Below are 22830 nucleotides of genomic sequence, written 5' to 3'. Positions count from 1 at the left end.
TCAAAACAGCTAATTAATAAATAACAAGTTGTCACTGATTGAGTGTTTAAATATGAACTAGGTGGCAGCGAGCACGTGTCACCTCAGGTCATCTCTATCAAAAGCCCATTGGGCTGTTGTCATTGTCCCACTTTACAGAGGAGAAGACTGACAGGGAGATCACGTGGTGTATCTAAAGTCTCACAGCGAGCAAAGACAGTCTCAGGGATTAAACCCAGTTCTGTGTGACTTTATCATAGATAGCTCTGAATTACCTCTGAAGGTTCATGTGTACCCTTTTTTTAGATTCCACATATAAGTGATATCATATGATATTTGTCTTTCTGTGTCTGACTCACTTAGTGTGATAATCTCTAGGTCCATCCATGTTGCTGCAAATGGCATTATTTTGTTCTTTTTTATGGCGGAGTAATATTCCATCGTATATATGTCCCACATCTTATTTATCCATTCCTCTGTCAGTGAACGTTTAGGTTGCTTCCATGACCTGGCTGTTGTAAATAGTGCTGCGGTAGACATTGAGGTGTGCATGTATCATTTTGAATTACGGTTTTCTCTGGGTATATGCCCGGTAATGGGATTGCTGGGTCATATGGTAGTTCTATTTTAAGTTTTCTAAGGAAACTCCGTACTGTTCTCCATAGTGGCCGTACCAATTTACATTAGTGTAAGAGGGTTCCCTTTTCTCCACACCCTCTCCAGCATTTAGTGTTTGTGGATTTTTTGATGATGGCCATTCTGACCGGTATGAGGTGATACCTCGTAGTTTTGATTTGCATTTCTCTAATGATTAGTGATGTTGAGCATCTTTTCATGTGTTTATTGGCAACCTGTATGTCTTCTTTAGAGAAATGTCTATTTAGATCTCCTGCCCATTTTTTAATTGGGTTGTTTCATTTTTTGATACTGAGCTGCCTGAGCGGTTTGTGTATTTTTGGAGATTAATCCCTTGTCGGTTGCTACCTCTGAAGGTTCCTGCGTGCATTTTTCATCAGCTGTGGATCCACTGGTTCCTCTTTCCCAGGCAGGATGTAAGGAGTAGTCAAAGGTGCTCCTACCGAGGGGTCCTAATGGCATTCACCATTTTAAGAGAAGCTCAATTACGACACAGTCAAGGTAACCATTATAGTAAGAGTTGGCGAAATTCCTTAGAAGTGTTCAGAGGACAGGGCGGCTGCCTCAGCCTTGGCGAGCAGTGAAGACCTTACCAAGGAAACACTGTGGGAGATGGGTTTCTAAGGGTGGTGAGGAGCTTGCCAGGCAGGGAAGTAGGAAGGAGTGCATCCTTCTGGGGAGGGAGAACAGCGTGTGCAGAGGCCGGGGGTCATCATGGGGCCTGAACATCAGAGGACCGGTTGGGATGAGGTGTGAGGTGCCTTCACATGCACTGGGTGGGGAGAGGCAAGAGGCTCCCCTGAAGTGTCAGGCAGCCCAGACCAGGAAGGGCGTGAAGGGGGTGGTAGGCCGAGTTCAGCCCTTTGGCTTTCATCTAAGTAGGCACAGGCCAGCAGAGCTTTGCTGTCAGAGAACAGGGTTTCCTACCAGCTCTGCCTGCAGCGTGGAGAATGGGCTGGAGCTGAAAGAAACTGAGGCAGGGGCTGTTCAGGGGACCAGTGGTCCAGGGGGTGCTGGTGAGTGTCTGCACGAGTTGTGGGTCCGAGCGGCACTTCTGAGCTCTCCGTGCAGGACTGGGTGGCTCTCGATGCCACTGAGGTTGGGAGACTTCCCACTTGGGAAGTTGCGTGGGTGCTGATGCTGTGAGCCGAGGGCAAATGCCAGCGATCCGTCATGGGTGGTTGAAAGTGTTTGGAACCCAAGGGGTTGAGGTTGGACGTACAGGCCCGAGTCATCAACATTAGGTGGCGGTCACGGCCCTGGGTGCAGATGAGGTTCCTTCCTAAGAGGGTGTAAAATGAGAGAGGTGAGTGTGGAGAGCCTTGACGTTAAAGGGCTGAGCAGGGACGGAAAAGTTAATGTAGTAGCTACTGTTCAGTTGTTGGTGAACGTGCCCTGCACAGGGGAGGTATTTGGGGATTAAGGGTTAAATCTGTGTGACCTTCTACTTCTGAATACAGTGCTCCCTAACCAGCACGTCCCTGGTGGGACCCTGGTAATGACAGGAGAGTGAGAAGTGTACTCTCTGGATGTTTCCCTTGTGCTGTGTCGTGGCTCCTAGGCTTTTGTGTGGCTGACCCCCCAGAAACGCAGAGAGCCACAGGAGCCCAGATCCCCCCCTGAGCCTGCCCTGCAGAGTCCTCCGGACACCTGAAGCGTCATCCTTGACTATCAGCTGACCCACCGCACTGTTATTTCATTTGCCAGCCGAGCCCCATCAAGAAAGAGCGCTCACCCAGACCTCAGAGCTTCTGCCACTCCTCCAGCATCTCCCCGCAGGACAAGCTGTCACTGCCGGGCTTCGGCACTCCGCGGGACAAACAACGGCTCTCCTACGGCGCCTTCACCAACCAGATCTTTGTCTCCACAAGCACAGACTCACCCACAGCGCCGACTGCGGAGGCACCCCCGCTGCCTCCTAGAAACGCCGGGAAAGGTACAGGCTGTGGGAAGGGCTTTGTGACTCCATCTTCAGAGCTGGGAGTTGACCCAGCTTTGACGTAAGAATTTCGAGGTGCCTTTGAGTGGCAGAGTGTGGGCTGTGATGTCAGGGCAGCTTGAAACAGGGACCTCACCATTTGCCACGTTACAGCCGAGAAGTAGCGTTACGGGCACTCCGCGTGCCTTGTCTTGTGTGAACCTTACAACCATCCTGTGAGGTGTGTGCTTTTGCGCCCATTGTACAGATGAGAAAATTGAGGTAGAATGACTTGCCCGAAGGTCATGCGGCCGGTAAGTGGTGGAGTTGAGGTTCCATCCAGGGTCCACATGGCCCCCAAACCAGCGTTCTTTCCTGTGTAATATGGGGTGGAATTTGAGTTCTTCTTTGAGAAGTTTCTTTCCTCTACGCTAAAATGTAGTAACAGTGATGGGCAGTAGTTACGAAGCCCTTTGCTTTACGAGAGGCCCTAAGCCCAGCACCTCTCTTTTCACGCTCACAGAACAAGGTAAGGTAGGACAGCTGCTGGCACCAGGCAGACAGGGTCCTGGTTCAGAGCTCTAGAGTAAGTGGCCTGGGGCTCTTGGGGGTTTGGGATCCTCACCCAGGTCCTGTGTGACCTGAACCCACACTCCTGTGCTCTCTGACGAGTGGTTTTCCACGAGATACCACCTGGGGCAGGATCTTACCAGAGGAGGGTCATTGTGCCGTGTGTTGTCACATGCCCCCATGGGGCTCATGCCAGGTGGTGACGGTCCACGAAGACTGCATCCTGTTCCCCGAATCCACCGAACGCCCTGCACAGAAAGACCATGTATTCCCACCTATATGGGGACGAGTCAAGACACAGAAGTGATAACATTGAGGGCTCACCCCTCCCGGGGTATTCGAGAGGTACCCGGAGCTGTAGCTTCCGGTCTGGTCTCAGCCATAAACCCAAGCGCAGGATCCTCCCCGTGTCCTCCGCTCGCTCGTGCTCACGCAGGTTTGAGGGCCCCGGTGCACAATGCCGTGCCTATTTGAATCACACTGGGGCTATTTTCTGGGGAATGTGAGCTTTATTCAAAGCAGTGTTTTTTCAGAGCTTATTCTCCATTGAAATAGTGTTATAAATGGGAGCAGTGTTCTTAGACCCCAATGGCCTCATAGATTATAAAATAGTGGAGAACGTTAAAATGAGGCTCGGGCGTAAACAGCACTCATCAGAGACAACCAGTGACCAGAAGAGCAACGGCGCACGTAACCCAAAGGCTTAACCTGCCGGTGGTGTCCTTACCGTTCCACACGTCATGCTGGAACGTGCCTTTTAAGTCACTAGCATAACAAGGTGCAGATGTGTGCCGCAAGAGGCCTGTGTTCCCTCTCACCGCGGGGCGACGATGCTCCCCAGCAGGGTGGCAGTCTGCTAAGAGCAGAGAGTCCCTTTCTGCGCCCTAAGAAAGACCGTGGAGAGTTAGTCTGCAAGAGTTCACATCCCCTGATCGTGGTTACCAAAAAAAGTGGTGATGACCTATCAGAGAGCCTCCCGGTCACTGAGAACCTTGGAAAAGGGCTACAGGAGAGAATCACACCAGAGTCCTAGGGGCCAGGAGGCACCCTCACCTCCCTCTACCCCTTTCCATAATTTTGTCTCAAGGGGACGCAGAAACCCATAAAGTATACTGACTCAGTGCCAAGTATATCTCTGCTGCCTTGAATAAATTCTGATTAGCTCTTTCCCAAAGACCCAAAGACAAAGACCAAATTTATTTAGTGATGCAGCTGCTGAAACGAGTGCCTAGAGACTTGGCCGTAGCAACCGTGGTCGGCTAAGGATAGACTGCTTACCGCCCCCCACCCCCAATCCCATAATTGAACATAGACATCCCTCTCCGCTACAGTCAGAGTGTTCTTCCAGGTTGCTCATAGCAGGACATCAGATTCGGAGATTTGGTCTGAGCTGGTGAGACAAGAAGCACAGAGCCTGCCCATGACTTTTATAAGGGGTTCGAAGCGGGAGACACTTCCTGCAGGCAGCTTGGCTCACGTGCCCACACATTTGGAAAAGTGATAATGTTTGAATGGAGTTCTCAGAAGACACAGTTGAAGACCAGCCGATGCTCTGCACAGAGATAACTCTCCTCTGTTTTCCTTATGTTTTCTTCATTTCATTCTGTTGAACTGACTGAACCGTTTGCATGGAACAAGGATGTCTTGTTGTTTGGGTTGCTAGTTTCCCGTGGAGGTAAAGCAGAGGTGTCTGCTTGCAGCAGAAGTCATTTCCACACTTCGGGGTCGTAAGGATGATGGTTTCCGGTGAGGCAGAAACAACTGATAAAGTTTCCACTAACGAGAGGAATACAGAGGACAAAAGTAGAAGGAATTATTCTGAATCCAGCTCAGGAGTATTTTCAAAAACTTGCAGCTGCCTCATGAAAATGTAAGGAGTTTGACCTAAGTTGCCATCGGGCAAAGCCCCCTGTGCTTGAGCAGAGCTCCAGTCAGAGCTGGACGACTCAGCAATTCAGAATCCCGAGCTCACCACTCTTAAGCTTTTGAAACATTTTGCTGCCTACGCCCTCTTCAGATGTGAAGTCCAGCGAGATTAAATCAAAGCCATAAAATTAAGTGTGCAGAAGTTTCCCCCTCGTGGTCAGCAGCTCCGCCCAGCCCCCCACTTCACTGTATCTTTATTAAGACTAGATATTCTTCGGGATCGCCAAGATGGGTTTGTTCTTCATCTTTAAGCAAAAATCATGTCACAGAACCTGGATTTTTTTTTTTTAGAGCTAGAGGGATGCTGAAAGATTGACGTGATTTGCCACCCTTTGTACAGCTAAGGAAACAGAGCCCTGAAAAGGCTGAGGAACTTCCACGTCACGCGGTGGCTGAAATAGGATAGAAAATTAAAGTGGGCCTTAGGACTTGGCAACCAGATCTTCTATGGTAGTTTCTTCTTTTCCATGTTGAGGAAGAGGGTCCACCTCTGTCTTGTCTTCTCGTGCATTTGTCATCAGAATCCAGTGAGAACATTTGGTAAAATGCAGAGCGCTGAACTACCGCGAGGGACTCCTATCAGGACTGTTCAGGCTCTGACTCCGCACACATCCCCAGAGTAGGGAAGAAGGTATGGGCACCATGGTACTGTGATGCCGCCCCCAGAACAGGCGCTTGACAACAGTGTAGCTTGCTTTTTAAGTCATTTTAAGCTACAGAGCTGCAGTTTGCTCCCATTGTAAAATTCCACACCTTTTACACAGCCGTGGCACAGACTGGACTTGACACGAGATTTTTGTGGAGGTTAGTGAGAGGGCCGGGAAGCTTCCAGCTCAGCACCTGGCACCTGGTCTGTGCCCCGGGGAGGATTCTGCTGCTGACATTTGAGAGCCACTGCGACCCCTCAGCTTTAAAGAAGCGTCCTTGGGGAATAGGAACCGGGGTGGAGCTGCCCGAGTCTGGTGAATAAGCAGGCACTCTGAATGGCGAAGCCTGGCATGGTGTGGGCACCTTTCACTCAAAGGATTTGTCAAGTAAATGAACGATGAGTCTGATCTCAAGAAGCTTATTTGACTTACTTAAATGAACTAAGTTTTCAAGCTTTTAGAAGCACGAAATGATATGCTGACTAACTTCAGTTCATTCCCATCTGTTGTGAGATCAGTCCCCTGGACTCGGGCGTCATGTAGCACCTCTGCATATCCTGTGAATACCTGTAGGAATCCTGCAGGCCACACACGTCTTCTCTAACATGGACTTCCTGTTTCACACGGGCTCCAGCCTTGGTCTGATAAACCAGTAGGTGATCTGCACAAGAGCGGCTCAGGGCCTGGCGCACCGAGGGCTCAGCGGGTGCTTGTCATGGAGAATGTTGAACCCGGTGCTGCCCTCGCCGTCCCTGTAGGCGAAGAGCTAAGCACCCACGTTAATCCAAGAGTATAGTTTGAGAGTAACACGCCCTCCAAGGCAGGTCCATCTGTCAACCACACCGTGCCTGCTGGGCAGCTGTGAGCCGCTGTGAATTCAGACCCCACTCTGTCCTCCTCTCTCCCTTGCCCCACCTAGGAGGCTGGGGTTCCTCCCCACCAAGTGCTAACCCTGTCCCTGTCCTGGTCTCCTTTTCACATTTAACTCATCTTGCTAAGTTTCAGGGCCTTCATCTGAAAAATAAGAATCAGGTGTCTGGCTGGCTGGGTCCCTGCTTAGAACATGAAGTAACGTATGTAAAGTGACTGGCACAGCGTGAGCACTCAGTACATAGGATGGGAGCCCATTGGGTCCTGCTGCATGTGTTCGGTTCTTCACGTGTCCTGGGCCCTGGCAAGGTAGCAGAGGGGGGAGCGGGGAGCTCCTGCTTGGAAGCTTGCGTTCCAGTGGGTGAGAAAGTGGTGAGCTGCGCCCTCATCAGGGGCGGCAGTCGGTGGCACTCCAGATTTGAAGAGAGGGTGAAGGGAGTCTTCCTTTCACTCCCCCCTCCCGCTGGAGGCAGAACTCCTCCACATGGAGGCTGGGAATGAGCTGTCCCTGCATCCCTGGCACAGAGGGGGCTCCATCAGTGCCTGCTGAGTGAACAAACAACTGCAGAATCAGTGAAAGCGTGTCCCAGACATGTGCGGCCAGAGCAAGGAGGGGACACTCATAAAACTAACCCAGATGTCCTGGGGCTGTGATAACTGACTTGCTGACGATCCTTCTGCACCATGTTTGTGCCCAAACTCAGTTGTGTAAGCATTTTGTACACCATTTCTCTGACTCATTTGAGGTCTGTAGCAACAGTTAGGGCAGAGAGGGGGTGGCCAGGGAGAAGACTGCCCCGGGGTCTGAAGGTAAGCAAGTGCCCTGCTCCAGGAGTTGGGCTTGCCTAGGAGATGTTTCCCTGTGAGTGGCTTTATTCTTATGCTGATGACTGTAGAGTTTCCTGGGATTTTTTTATCTCACAGGAAGGTAGCCATTTGAGTGGCTCGACTTTAAAGCTTCCCATGGACCACTGTCCTTCATTTGTGTTGAATTTTCTGGATTTTTCTGGGATTTTTTTTGTGTGTGAGTGGGTTTTTGTTTGCTTGTTTGTTCTGCCTATTTTTGTCCGTCTCTCTCAATCCTTTTTAAAGCACTGCACATGTGTATCGCCTTGCATTGGCCTCCTTGCTGGCCAAGAGCACATCTGTGACTCCTGCCCTCAGCAGTGCCGGGCTCGCCAGCCCAGTCGCCCGACCACCGGGGTGCGGAAAGGGAAGCAAAGGTCGCCCGACCGCCGGGGTGCGGAAAGGGGAGCAGAGGAAATGCTGTTGTGCGTCTTGCACGTAAGAACGTATGAGCAGGGCTTCCCTGGGGGCACAGTGGTTGGGAATCCGCCTGCCAGTGCAGGGGACACGGGGTCGAGCCCTGGTCCGGGAAGATCCCACATGCCGCGGAGCGACTGAGCCTGTGCGCCACAACTACTGAACCTGTGCTCTAGAGCCCGCGAGGCACAACTACTGAGCCCATGTGCCACAACTACTGAGCCTGTGCTCTAGAGCCCACGAGCCACAACTACTGAGCCCACGTGCCACAACTACTGAAGCCCGCGCGCCTAGAGCCTGTGCTCTGCAACAAGAGAAGCCACCGCAATGAGAAGCCCACTCACCGCAACTAGAGAAAGCCTGCATGCAGCAACGAAGACCCAACACAGCCAAAAATAATTTTTTTTTTTTTTTTTTTTTGCGGTACGCGGGCCTCTCACCGCTGTGGCCTCTCCCGTTGCGGAGCACAGGCTCCGGACGCGCAGGCTCAGCGGCCATGGCTCACGGGCCCAGCCGCTCCGCGGCACATGGGATCTTCCCAGACCGGGGCACGAACCCGTGTCCCCTGCATCGGCAGGCGGACTCTCGACCACTGCGCCACCAGGGAAGACCTAAATAAATTTTTAAAAGCAAAATAAATCCTTTTAAAAAGAAAAAAGAATATATGAGTGTTAAAGAACCAACCCTGAGCCTTGAGTTCGGCACTTTTCTCTTAATGATCAGTGTCTTGGAAGGAGACTGAAGGACACGTGAATGGCTCCTGCGTGTTCTGTGTGCAGCGCTGCGTCTGTCACAGTGTCACTGCCATGTTGGGATCCTGCCAGGCCTGCTGCCAACCTACCGTGCTTTCTCCACACGCCCCTCTCCTCTGCACCGTGCCTCTGTTTCCCCACCTGAGCATGGAGATGATGATAGCGCCTTCCTACTACACACAGTTCTTCTCTAAGTAAATATTCTTGCATCTTTATCTACATTTTTTTAATATATAAATTTATTTATTTTTATTTTTATTTTTTTATTTATTTTTGGCCATGTTGGGTCTTCGTTGCTGTGCGCAGGCTTTCTCTAGTTGTGGCGAGGGGGGCTACTTTTATTTGTGATGCACAGGCTTCTCCTTGCGGTGGCTTTTCTTGTTGCGGAGCATGGGCTCTAGGTGCACAGGCTCAGTAGTTGTGGCGCATGAGCTCAGTAGTTGTGGCACATGGGCTTAGTTGCTCCACGGCATGTGAAATCTTCCCGGACCAGGGCTCGGACCTCTGTCCCCTGAATTGGCAGGTGGATTTGTAACCACTGCACCACCAGGGAAGTCCCTATCTACTTTTTAAATGATAGAAACTTTCCATTCTTTTTAAGTTCTGTACTGTGAAAACCATTAGAAAATGGTAAGTTTGTCATTTGTATTGTCCAGAGTTGTCTATATAACTCTGTCATTAACTTCGAGGCTTCTGAGATGCACGGCAGCGTCACGCGTGTGGGCTTCCCGAGCTCTGGCCGCATGGTGGCCACACGTCTGAGCTGCAGGCCTCAGTGAGGGACCTCCCTGAGCCGGTGACGGTGAGGTGCTCGAGGCAGCACAGCTCACATGGGGCCACTAGCGTTGAAGCCCTGGCAGAACGTCTAACTGAGTGACCAAGAGGCTGCTGGAAATACAGGAGAACCCCAGGCACGTGAACCCCCAGTAAGAGCTGCGTTGGTACACCCTGCCTCCTTGTAGAAGACCTTCTAATAATTTAACCTGGGAGCTATATATGGCAGCTTCGGAAATCTAGACCATATTTTTAAGAAAAAGTGTTAGAGGATAATTTGACATAATAGCCAGTATTAGCGGCAAATGTGGCTTTGGGTGTTTTCTCCTTATTCCCACAGGCCCTGGCAGAGTGGAGGGAAGAAAACTGGCTGCCCGAGTCCCCTCCCCACCTGTTAATCTTGCCTCCCACCCCTTTTGAGTTTGTTTGATGCTGTGTTTACTATTTTTTAGTTAGTTTTGTTTTAGCTTTCTTTACGCCTCCAGAAGTGCTTCTTTCCTGACCAAGCCAGTGCTCAGGTTTAGTTTGCAGGAAACATCCTTTTAGTGCTTAAAGACCAGTTACTTATTTTGGAAGTCTTTTGAGCTCTTTACCGTAAAGTTATAAAATTTTGTCTGCTTTTCTGGGGTCTGATACAGTGTTTTTCACCCTTTTTTAACTCATGCCCTACCAGCCAAGAAGATTTCATGGCATCTTCCCTTCTGTAACTTCTGTTACAGAACAATAGGTGGGTCTGTGTGTTGTTTGCCATGAAAGTCCATTACAGTATTGAATATTTATTTTCGAACTTCACACTCTCTCTCCCCAGGTCCCCTCTCTCCCTGGTTTCTGATCTGTCGCCCTAAGTGAGACGTTCTGTCTTCCTTAAGGATCACTAGCCTTACAACAAGAGAAGTAGAAGTTTTTTCATCCATTAATTCGATACTGTATTTACTAAATGCAGCTTTCTCTACCCCAGGCCAGAGAACAGCCTGACCCTGGTAGAACCTGCAGCATGGTGGACAGAGAGGCCATGAACAAGTCAGCAAAGACAGATAATTAGAGACTGTAGTAGCTGATGTCTGAAAGTAGACAAGGCTGTGATGACGTCAGGAAGGGAACACTAACCCCTACATTTTTTAAATGATGATTCAGGAAGCTTGATTTTGCTTGGTTTGTGGTTACAGGACAACTCTGGTCTGATCACTCCTAAAACCACGTACACAGACAGCTTTGCCCAGAGATATAGCTCCATTGGCCATCTTGTTTCCAGGCGGGATTTGAAACGGATTGATTATGGCCTTCCAGATGCATTGCATCAGGAAGTCCCTAGATGGCGATACAGACGAAACTGCTGGGGAATCTCACCATTGTCTATTATGTATTCTCCATTTATTTCCAAGAGGAAAGTTCCACTTCCTAGTACCGAGCGTTGTTGTTGCCATTTTCCTCGTGTGGCGGGCCCAGAAAATGCTGGCCTGGCTTTCAGGACGGGGCGAGCCCTCGCCACCCCCAGAGACCTGCATCACGGTGCAGCTCCGCCCCTCGTGGCTCCAGCCCCGCTTTCCTAGCTGCCAAATGGGGCCAGTAATACCAGACCCACATGCCTCACAGGGTTGTTATGAAAATCAAGGCAAATAGCATGTACGAACACATTTTGAAAACTAGGAAGCACTGTACAAACACAAGGCTAAAATAACAATGCCTTTACTGTTACAAAAATGAAACAGTTTCTGAAACTTCAGTGACTGGTGCCGTAATTAGGCGTTGATTGGGGATATCGGTAAGGCTTCCATCACGTATCTCATCAGTAGGACTGAGAATAAATACTGCCGCTAGGGCCATTTAATTCTAAAGCACACGACCATTTTACTGAGATGAACAGTATTTACTTCCAAGACGAGACTGTCTTTGAGAAATGGGGGTTTAAATCTGTGTTTGTACTGAGCAGTAATTGATCACGGGAAATAGCAAAGCTTGTTTTCCCAAGGAAGGAGGCCAGCAGTAATTACGCTTCTCTTTTAATATGCAGAATGTAGAAAGCTCTTTTGGAGCCTTTCTGGATCACCAGGTACCTGCTATCCTGCGATAAACATTTGGTGTGGCAGTGTTCCTAGCTTTTTTTGTTTCTTTCCTTTTTTTCTCTTTTAATGTTTGTGGACACTGTTGTCCAGTTAAACCATAACCTGGTAATGATCATAAAGAGAGATTTGTCAAAGTGCCCAGCATATAGTGCTCGGCACACACCGGCCACTTCAGTGTCTCTTGGAATAAACAAAATTAACAGTATGTATACTACTCCCATAGCGCTCATTGAAAACAAACTCCTTTTTTTTCTTAAAGCGTTAGTTCAAAAAGTCAACTTTTGCAGTAGTGGTGTGTGTGTGTGTGTGATATTAATATCATTATTGCTATCCTATCATTACCTCTGGAGAAAGTAGAATCTTTTTAAAAACCTTTAGAAATCAGGGCTTCCCTGGTGGCGCAGTGGTTACAAATCTGCCTGCCAATGCAGGAGACACGGGTTTGAGCCCTGGTCCGGGAAGATCCCACATGCCGCAGAGCAACTAAGCCCGTGCGCCACAACTACTGAGCCTGCGCTCTAGAGCCCGCGAGCCACTACTACTGAGCCCGCGTGCCACAGCTACTGAAGCCCGCGCACCTAGAGCCCGTGCTCCGCAGCAAGAGAAGCCACTGCAGTGAGAAGCCCGCGCAGCGCAACGAAGAGTAGCCCCCGCTCACTGCAACTAGAGAAAGCCCCCGCGCAGCAACAAAGACCCAACACAGGCAAAAATTTAAAAAGAAAAAATTTTTTAAACCTATAGAAATCAGTGAAGCTTATGTAACTTGTTCAAGCTTCCAATATAATAGGTGGTTTATGATTTCTAGAACAGTTCAGAATTGGAGGAAAAAAGGGGTTTTGGATTTCCCTTCTTTCCAAGTAACCCTTTCCATTAGAACCTTCATTATTTATAAAAGTCATTTAAAAAAAAACTTCAGGCAACGTTTGCTGACTGAAAAAAAAATTGCAGTGGAGAGAGAAACCCTATTCTATGAATCCAGTGTTCATGTTTCCACGTGAGGCCCTTTGGAGGTTTAGTGGGTTTTGTTTTTTGGTTTTTTTTGCGGTACACGGGCCTCTCACTGTTGTGGCCTCTCCCGTTGCGGAGCACAGGCTCCGGACGCACAGGCTCAGCGGCCATGGCTCACGGGCCCAGCTGCTCCGCGGCATGTGGGATCTTCCCGGACCGGGGCACGAACCTGCGTCCCCTGCATCGGCAGGCAGACTCTCAACCACTGCGCCACCAGGGAAGCCCTTAGTCAGTATTTTGCTCTTTCTCCATTGACTTTGCTGGCAGTGCTGTGTGCCTTCTTCCTCTGTAGGTTTTGCCGTGGTTCCAGTGAGTTACTGGTTTAAAATGTGTGTGTTTTATTTCTCCCGTTGTACCCAAAGGATGATCTAAACCCAGTAGCGTTCCATGTTGGCTGACGTTTTGTTCCTTAAAAGCACACACTCTCCTTTTTAATTTTTTTTACCAGCAATTTTTAAAAGCCCTCTTTTGGGGATTACCGGGTCGATGGACTTGGCCGTCCCCAGCCTTGTGCTTCGGTCTCTGTGTGTCACACTCCATCTGATGCGTGGGAGTGACTGCACACAGGCTCTTCCCTCTGCGAGACCGGGATTAACCTTCCTGCACCATTCGATTCCTTTCCAGGTCCAACTGGCCCACCTTCAGCACTCCCTCTAAGCACCCAGACCTCTAGTGGCAGCTCCACTCTGTCCAAGAAGAGGCCTCCTCCCCCACCGCCCGGACACAAGAGAACCCTATCCGACCCTCCCAGCCCACTACCTCACGGGCCCCCAAACAAAGGCGCAGTTCCTTGGGGTAAGTTGTCCTCCAGTCAGGGCCCTCACTGCCTGAGCCAGGCAGAGCACGGGGCTCGGGGGGCAGTGGGCGCTCAGCACACCCAGCAGATGGACCAGACCACGCACCCACGCTGGGTGAGGGCCTGGATACATATGATTGCACAGCCTCTTATGGCCAAAGAAACATGGGGGAAAATACCACCACCACTTAAAAAGTGTGCTAGTGATAAGCTGCTGAGCACTTTTTGTGCACCAGACACCCACCAGGGCCCAGGTGGTCAGGCTGGTCCCTCCCAGCTCCTGTCCCCCGCTCAGCCTCGCCGGCCTGCTTTCACCTCTGGCTCCACCGGGCTCTTTCCTTCCTGGGGCCGCCCCCTCCCTGCAGCTCTGTCATGGGCTTGAAAGCCTCGCTCCCTCCCGTCCTCCTCCGCCTGCATGTCTGTCTCCTGGGCCGTCCTCTCTGAGGGAGCCCCCTCCCCAGTGTTTCCCTCAGGACCCCAGATCGCCGCTGACAGGTGTTTCATTTGTGTTCGGTTTTTCGGTCTCTGGAACCCAGCTCCGTGAGAGCAGGGCCCTTGTCTGTCTTGTTCCTTTCTGTGTTCACAGAGCCTAGGGTCGAGCCCAGGATGCAGTAGGTACCTCATAATCGATTGAGAATAAACAGACCTGCGCAGATCAGTTTACCATTTCAGTGACACTGGTGGCTGATAACAAATTTCTATCCACAAGGAACACGGTTTCCGTCTTTATCTCCCTTTGTAGCTCACCAGCCTGCCACCAGGTTCGCTCAAGAGCCCGGTGTCTCCCGGCGCCCACGGGGTCCTGGCCCTGCTGGTTTGCATGGCTCACCTCCCCTTGCCAGTGAATCGTGTCATGGCTGTTTTGTTTGTTTGTAACTGATAGGGAGCTCAGCTGAATGCTTTTAAAGGCCTCGTCAGAAAGCCCCTAATAGGTGTTCTGGATTTGGGGAGCTTCTGGGAAAAGCCATGCTGCCCATTTGCAGACGGGCACGCCTGTGTGTCATGTGACCCAGATGCCACAGTGCGTGTGGACTATCTGTGCTTAGCCGTTCACTCCACTGGCCTGGTGCCTGGGGTTTGGGCTTCTCCACCCTTGTGCTCGAGGAGCTCGTGGTCCAGGAGGGACACGAGTGCCGTGCGTTCTTCACCAAATACTGCGGAAATGCTGAAGCAGGGTGTCCAGCTGCGTCGGCAGGCTTCGCGGGGAGGGGACATTTGCAGCGGGTGTTGACAAATCTGTTCCCGGTGAGACCGGCTGCGGGGAGGGTGCGCCCAGGCGCACGTCAGCACCATGCAGGTCCCTGACACTGCCCGAGGCCCCACCCTAGGGCCTTCAGGAGTCCCCAGGATTCTTCCAAAAGGATTCTTCCAAGAGGAAGAATTATTTGCCCCAAATAACGCTCCACCGAAGGTCAGCAGTTTCCTGCAGGTGTTCATACCACAAATCACAGACTGACCTTTTCGAATTTCACTAGATTTTGATCCTGTTGTTTACTCGGGTTTTATTTCTGCGTAAAGTTCATTGTGCCTCACAGACTCCATCAGTCTGCAGTTAAATTTACTAAATTTCTGTTTCTCGCCTTAAGAATCATCCCTTTCTTAGACTAAGCAGCAGGACTAGAAAAAAAGCGGGTGTGCATTTGCTTTGGTTTGGCTTTGGGTGGGTTTCGTTGTGGACAAGGGGCATTTTTCACCAAGAAACAAGGTTACCCCTTGATGAGCGTGAGTTGGTGCCCCGGACGGTGAGCGGGAGCCTTCAAGCTTTGGAAGCTGTGGGCCCTGAGCAGTTGGCAGCCTCAAGGGACAAAAATCAAAATCTCTCCACGCAGAAGTGACCACTGTACACGTCACAGACAACCCCAGGTGGTAATTCTGTGGCCGTCAGGGCCGTTCTTTCTGAGTCGGTGTGTGAGCACATAGGGGAGATGTTCTTCAAGGCGTCTGCAGACGCGGGACGGTAACAAGCCTCTCACCAGGCAGGTTAAAGTGGCTCAGATCCGGGTCTTCATGCTTTGTGTTGTATGATCACCGCGGGTTTTATCCCTGCCTGTCTCCCACTGACGTTGTGATCCAGACGCCGAAGCAGGGGTCAGACTTAATTAATAAGGCACACGGGGTACCAGATTCCTAGGCCGCATTTATGTACCTGCGGCTTCCCTCTAGGCACCCATCATTCCAGTGCTCCCCTAAACCTGCCGTCTCCCCACAGCCCCTGAGGTGAGGGCCTTTGGGCTGTTTGAGATCTGGACCGGGGCATGGGGGGCAGACATGCGGAGGTGGAGTAGCACAGCCCTGAGCCCGCCCTGGCCTCACCTGCCCACCCCCTGCCCTAGGACGTGCCTGCCATGTTGAGCTGGTAGGCTCCCAACTCCATCCTGTCCCCTGAGAGCCGAGCCTTTGCTCATAGTGTGCCCTCAGCCTCGCGCAGTCTGTCCACTTGTGTTCACGCTTAGTCATCCTTCCAGATCTACTGTCCAGGGACCTGCTTCAGAGACCCTCCCTGGCCCGGCCAGCACCCCCATGCCCACTCTCTGCTCCTTCTGGCATAGGGATTATCACACAGTGGTTCTGGTTGCCTTTCTGTCTTTCCCAGTGCAGTATGAACTCCTTACAAGGGCACGAGCTGTCTCTGTCTCAGTGGAGCTCCGGTGTGGACCTGTGTCCTACTGCCTGGATTCTAATCCACCTCCACCACCTGGTAGCCCTGTGGCTTTCAGCAGTTACCTTTGAATCGTTCCATACCTCAGTTTCTCCGGCTGTAAACGGGGGCTAGTTAATAGCACTCATTGAATTCTTAAGGCCAGTTCCACAGAGTAGGAAATGCAAGGGGCTTGATTTTAAGGACACTGAGATTCACAAAAGGTTCAGTTCCATGCCCAAGTTCTCACAGCTGGTGAGTGGGGAGCCCGTGTGGCTGGGAGAGCCCATGGCCCTCGCGCTCTCCTTGCTCTGCTGAGCTCTGCACTGACGGCTCAGTGATCCCCTTGGCTGTTTCCCTGTCTCAGCAGTTGTTTCTTTGCCTGTGAATGGAGACGGGGGGGAAGGTAGCCCGGCAGGTGGGCACCCCCCACCTGGCTGTGCCACCTCGTCTCTGCAGCACGGAGCCCTGGTGTGTGGGGAGGCCACCCCGGGGCTTTCTCCCTGCCAGGACCACAGCATCCACGGTGCCCAGGATAGCCCAGGCATCACATACTGCAGCCCCGCTATGGTGATGGGTTCGGCCATCTGTCTAGGGAGACGGCAGAGGCAGGCTTTCGATCAGAAAACAACTAGGCCGGTGGCAGAAGCAGCTAGGTGCGGGGACTGTTGATTTTTGAATGGCATGTCGTTAAACCTCACCTTTGGAGATAAAATAAGTTGTTTATAACCTGCTTTCTAACAGACCAACACATTTTAACACAATTCAAATTAAATTAATAAGGAAATGAGGACAAAGGGAGAATAAAGGGAGCAAGGTAAGATGAAGTCCAGGGGTGTTATGTCGTCACAAAATGCATAACACAAGGTCACATACAGCAGCTGGAAATAGACCACGGGTTTGACACTGAGGTTCTTAGAGGTGAGAGCAAAGAAAACAATGCAGCCAGTTATCTAGTTCATGGTGGCCGTAAGATTAAGCCTTTCCTCACACTTGAGGTTCTTGTAATGACGACGTGAGATCAGCTTTCCCTGGGACCTCCGTCCTTTGTCAGGTATTCAGAGAAGTGTTTACAGGGCGCATCCTGGGAAACCATATAGTGCACCGAGCAAGCTTTCCAGAAGCCTGAGTTCTGATCCGTGTTCCACCGATACCTGGCTAAGAGACCTCTGAGAATCGCTAGCATTCCTTATCTTTGGCCACTGGGACTCAAGTTCTATACGCTTCTCTTTTTTTTAATGGAGAGTAGATGATGGGCGAAAAACTGTACCACAAGCTGATTCCCTTCTCATATTTCAAGGCCAGAACTTCCAGGTAAAATGGGTCAGTATTTGAAATGCCTGGCCCAAGGCCCCCACGTCTACTTATTAGAAGTAGTATTGGCTTGCAAAAGAGCCTTAGGGTGGGAACTTCCTGAGTCTTTCCTTTTCTTGGATTTCCCAATGTATTCTCAAGTCACCTCCCCCCACCACTCCGACCCCATTTTACGTGCAGCTCTAGAAGTGACAGTGGCCGCCACCACATATAGATGATTCACCGTGTGCCAGCTGCTGTGCACCTGCTCATACGTTGCCGTGTTAAGCCACCACAACTGTCCTGTGAGGTAGGGGCTGTCATGGTCCCTGGTTTACTGATGAGGAAATTGAATCACAGAGGTCAAGTGACTTGTCCGATAACTTCAAGGCCTGGATTTGAACCTATTTCTGACTCCGAGGTCCGTATAATTACCCACTCTTCCAGAAGACTCCTAGAGCCTGTGTGCCAGGCACTGCTGGGCAGTGCCCTCCTCTCGTTCCACACTCCTGGCCCACAGCTTCTGAACTACAGTAAGTGACCTGTAGTCTTGGCCACAGCTTTTTTTTTTTTTTTTTTTGCGGTACGCGGGCCTCTCACTGTTGTGGCCTCTCCCGCTGCGGAGCACAGGCTCCGGACGCGCAGGCTCAGCGGCCATGGCTCACGGGCCCAGCCGCTCCGCGGCATGTGGGATCCTCCCGGACCGGGGCACGAACCCACGTCCCCTGCATCGGCAGGCGGACTCTCAACCACTGCGCACCAGGGAAGCCCTTGGCCACAGCTTTTTTTTTTTTTTTTTTTGGCCACAGCTTTTTAAACTGTCTGCCCACCGTCCGTCTCCAGCCCTCTCCTCACACAGCTGTGTGTGTACCACAGTCATTTCCCAGGTTGCACGGAGAGAGGAAAAAAGGACTGAGCTCTTTCCATGCTTCTGCGCCTCCTTCTAGTGCTATCCTATTTTTGGAACTTTTTCAAAGCCACGCTTCTCTGCCCAGGCCCAGCAGGGTTCCTGTCCGCCAGACCACAGGTGCCTCCCCACCCAGGTGTGCAAGAAACCAGGCTGTGGGGGGAGGAGTGGAGGAGTCCGCTCTGTGGGCCTTGTCTTCATTCAGCAGCGCCCAGTGACTGCTCTGTGCGGACATTGGGCTCCAGTGGGGCTGCAGGGACGGACAAGGTAGAGCCCCTGTCTGTGAAATGCTCACTCGTTGAGGAAATAAATCACCTGCATTTTAGTTACATCTCATCAGAGAGCTCAGAACAGTGATCTCCGTCTGTGTCATGCCCTCTGTGGTCCAGCACCATGAACTACACTCCGTGGTTTCTCTCTCATGATGCTCGTGCCCATCTAGTGAAGCAGGTACTGTTATTCCTATTTTAAAGATGAGGGGGCTTCCCTGGTGGCACAGTGGTTGAGAGTCCGCCTGCCGATGCAGGGGACACGGGTTCGTGCCCCGGTCCGGGAAGATCGCACATGCCGTGGAGCGGCTGGGCCCGTGAGCCATGGCCGCTGGGCCTGCATGTCCGGAGCCTGTGCTCCACAATGGGAGAGGCCACAACAGTGAGAGGCCCGCGTACCACAAAAAAAAAAAAAAGAAGAAGAAGAGGGAACTGAGGCTCAGCAGAAAAAGCAGTGTCATCAGAACTCACACCCACTGGTCGGTGGTACAGCTGGAATTCAAAACCAGGCTTGTCTGGCTCCCAAATCTGTCCCTGATCATCGTCTGTGGTGAACGGTTGTAGGCTCACCGGGGGTGTGGAGAGACCGAGTCTGGCTTGGGAAGAACTCTCAGAAATTGACTTTGGAGAGACCCTTTGAAGGTTACAAAGGAATTTACCCCACGTGGGAGGGGATAGGTGTTGCAGGGAGAAGGAACAGAGGGGGCAACTTTACAGAGGCATAAAAACACACAGTGTCTTTGGAGCGTGGCCAGAGGGGAGGGTTAAGTGAGGACACTGGACACATGAGCTGTGGCTGTCGGACCACAGCCCCTGACGTGATGGCTTGTCTGTGTGGCAGAGTGGGCGGCCCCAGGCAGAGCCGGGGGCTCTTACAGCCTTTATGGTCTCATATTCAGTCTCACGCCTAATAGGGTGAAGAATCACTGGTTTGGGGTGTTTTCTACCTGGAACAGAAATTAGCAGGTGCAACGGCTTGTTCCCATACCATGCTGAAAAGAAATGCCTGCCTTAAAGGAAGTCCCAGCTCGAAGGATGTCATGAGAGGCTGCCAAAGAAGTCCTTCATTGTCAAGTTACAGACTCGTGGAAATATACGGATGGTTAGGAGGGGTGTCTTATTAAAACAAAACTGTATTTGAAAGTCTTTGGCCCTGGTAGCACCAGTTGAGCTTGTTTCTTCTTGTATGTACGTCCTGAAGTTGAAGTCCTGTCCGGGAGCGCCCACCTTAGCGCTCTGCCAGCTGCACCCTGTCCTGTAGGTTAGTGGGACTGGGATTGGAGGGGCGAGTGTGGTGGTTGAACGCAGGCCCTGGAGGGGCACTGCCTGGCTTTACGTCCCAGCCCTGGCCCTTACCAGCTGCTTGACCTTGACCTTTGCTTTACTTCTTTGTTTCTTCTTACACAATGTAAGTGCCTTCCATTTTATATCTCACAGATGTAACGGCTAGGGGGTACCTAGCAGAGTACCTCACTCAGAGTAAGTGCTCAATACACAGTAGTTGCTATTACCAATGTTGCTATTGGCGCGTCACGATGGGTAATGAGAAGCGCGTGCATCTGTGTACAGGACCACTAGGTACATCGTGCGACCATGTGACCTGTGGCCGTTGGGTCACTTAACCCTGTCTCCTCATCTTTAAAATGAGGATGGGGCCAGCTCCCCCTGCTGTGAGGGGGGAGAGTGTGGGCGCCTCTGCACAGCGAGCGCCAGTCCGGGTGCTTGCCCGGCCTGCCCCCTTCACCTCCCCCCTTCAGCCAGCCCGTCAGTGCCACCCGGGAGGCGTTGCGGGCGTCCAGGCAGGGGAGGGGGCTCTGCAGAAACAGGAGCACGTGGAGTGTCCAGAGCGGTCGCTGGAAGGGCGAGCAGGCGAGGAGAGGGGGCAGCACCCCAGAGATAGCCGAGCCCAGTGGGCTCCTGGGGTCCCTCCTGGGCGCCTGGCGCTTGGGCTCCCCCCAGCGCGGAACGGACCACAGAAGAGGCCACTTTGATTCTGGCCAGTCTCTCTGTCTCTCCTTGACAAGCCCATGGATTTGGTCTTGCTGCTCCCCTGTTGAAGGTGTTTCACTGTTCAGGGTCTGTGTCCCCCAGAGAGGACTTTCCCTGCCCCTCTGACCACTTCACTTTATTTATTTATTAAAATAAATTTATCTACTTTATTTATTTATTTTTGGCTGTGTTAGGTCTCTGTTGCTGTGCGCGGGCTTTCTCTAGCCGCGGCAAGCGGGGGCTACTCTTCCTTGCGGTGTGCGTGCTTCTCATTGCGGTGGCTTCTCTTGTAGCAGAGCACGGGCTCTAGGCGTGTGGGCTTCAGTAGTTGTGACACATGAGCTCAGTAGTTGTGGCACGCAAGCTCTAGAGTGCAGGCTCAGTAATTGTGGAGCCACGGGCTCTAGGTGCGCAGGCTCAGTAGCTGTGGCTCGCGGGCTCTAGAGCACAGGCTCAGTAGTTGTGGCGCATGGGCTTCGTTGCTCCGCGGCATGTGGGATCTTCCCGGACCTGGGCTCGAACCCGTGTCCCCCGCATTGGCAGGCGGTTTCTTAACCACTGCGCCACCAGGGAAGCCCATGACCAGTTCACTTTAGGTGCTATTTCCTTCTCCTTGTTTCACAGCACCCAACCCTGTCAGCATCGGTCGTGTCTGTGCCCCTCACAGGAGGGATGACATACTCTGGTGAGGTTTAACTTGCCTTGGTGCCTCCTGCTCCATGTTCATGCCTTGCACATAGTAGATGTTTAATAAACATTCTCATGTTTGAACGAATGATTGGTAAATAAGTGACTGAGGGCCTTGCCCAGCAGATGGCCAGTCACCACCACCCTGCTGAATAATGGTGTGTACACACACACACACACACACACACCAGTGGTCCCCAGTGGTGGTCCCCTGGTGTGGGAATCTGTGGTGAACTTGAAGCCTTACTCTGCTTCCCCTGCCACCAAGCTAAGGACAAGATCCTGAACCTACGGGACATCCCCCAGGTCCTGTGACCTTGGAGGCCTTGCCAGGGAGCAGATCACTCATCTTTTTAAAATATTTAATAGGAACAAAAACATTGTCAAGACCCAAACCGGTTCGTTGTAATGTCAGAAATGTGTACTGTTCTAGCTTGAGGCTTTTGACTTCCTTTCTGGACCCTGAGGGTGGCCTGCCTGCCTATTCCTGTGTCCCCACATTCCATTTCCTGTTGGAAAACGTGGCTTTTCACATTTGATCTTCCCCCTAGGTAACGACGTGGGTCCATCATCATCGAGTAAGACCGCTAACAAGTTCGAGGGCCTGTCCCAGCAGTCGAGGTGAGCCATCTGCGCACGTGCTCGCTTGGCAGGCTCACCGTCGCCGTGGGCAGAATTACAGAATTGGGTTTTAGGGGCCATCTGCTCAAGGTGTGGCCTGCCAGCTGGCGCTGATCATGCTAAGAACCTGAGTGCTTCCCCTCGGTTTGCAAAAGCCCCTTGGCAGACAGTTCTCGAGGCCGGGCAGGGTCTGCAGACCTTGTTTTAGGGAAGCAGTGCTCTCCACATCCAGGTTCCTGGCGTGAATGGACCCCACCTCCCCGAGGATCGCAGAGTCTGCCAGAATGAGTTCTTATTTTCAGTTTTTTAGTTTAGTCATTTTGTTTTGTTACCTTCCCTCTTGACTCCATTTTACAGACTTGGGAATAAAAAGATGAATCTCAGGGAAATCCAATAGCCTAGAGATTTTCAAACATAAAAATATGACTCTTTCCAGATTCCCTGTCCGTAAGCCTTTTTTTTTTTGCGGTACGCGGGCCTCTCACTGTTGTGGCCTCTCCCGTTGCGGAGCACAGGGCTCCGGACGCGCAGGCTCAGCGGCCATGGCTCACGGGCCCAGCCACTCCGCGGCATGTGCGATCTTCCCGGACCGGGGCACGAACCCATGTCCCCTGCATCGGCAGGCGGACTCTCAACCACTGTGCCACCAGGGAAGCCCTGTAAGACTTTTTTAAGCTAGGCTAAAAGGGGGGCGTGGTGTCCCTTTCTCCCCTCCTCCACTGAAATGAGATACTTTGGAAGGTGGGCAGCATCTACCCAGTCCCAGCGCAGAGGGTTTTCTCGAGAAGTGTGACCCAGATAGGGACACAAGGAGCCGCTTCCCAGAGCTTGTCAAAGCTAAAAAACGAAGTCCTCATTTCTTTTAATGCCACTATCTCGTTTAGTCTTTATAACCCTATGAGGCAGCCTGGTCACTGCTGCCCTCAGTATTATATGAGGACACGGACCCCAGGAGTTTAAGTGGTAGCAGATGCAGAGCTGGACTCACCCCGGGGGTTCTCAGGCGCCACGTTCCACAGCCTCCCCTTCCTCTCGCCGTGCCTGCCACTCCACTCAGCCCTTCCCCACCTTGCCCTGGGGGGCTCTAAACCGCAGGACAGGTGGTCTCCTTCCAGAGGAAGGAGAGTCTGATGCAGAGAAAGTGCCCACAAAGTGTTTTTTACACGGAATCAAGCCCCCCACGTGTACACGCACACATATACGTGTACGCGCACACATATACGT

The 22830-nt window shown here is 51.7% G+C and overlaps 1 protein-coding gene across 1 annotated transcript in view; it reads left to right on the top strand.

Moving 5' to 3' along the window:
* ASAP1 (ArfGAP with SH3 domain, ankyrin repeat and PH domain 1) overlaps nucleotides 1-22830 on the top strand; it is a 349290-nt gene that overhangs the window by 314988 nt on the left and 11472 nt on the right. The window contains exons 24-26 of the mRNA XM_082858607.1: nucleotides 2323-2551; nucleotides 13031-13201; nucleotides 21537-21606. Of these exons, the coding sequence (XP_082714733.1) occupies nucleotides 2323-2551; nucleotides 13031-13201; nucleotides 21537-21606 (470 nt within the window). The remainder of the gene's footprint in view (nucleotides 1-2322; nucleotides 2552-13030; nucleotides 13202-21536; nucleotides 21607-22830) is intronic.

The sequence above is a fragment of the Leucopleurus acutus genome (assembly GCF_964270905.1).
Source record: "Leucopleurus acutus genome assembly, chromosome: 17".
In the NCBI taxonomy this organism is placed as follows: Eukaryota; Metazoa; Chordata; class Mammalia; order Artiodactyla; family Delphinidae; genus Leucopleurus; species Leucopleurus acutus.
Note: the sequence above shows the minus strand (reverse complement) of the source record. Positions and strands in the feature narration are given on the sequence as shown.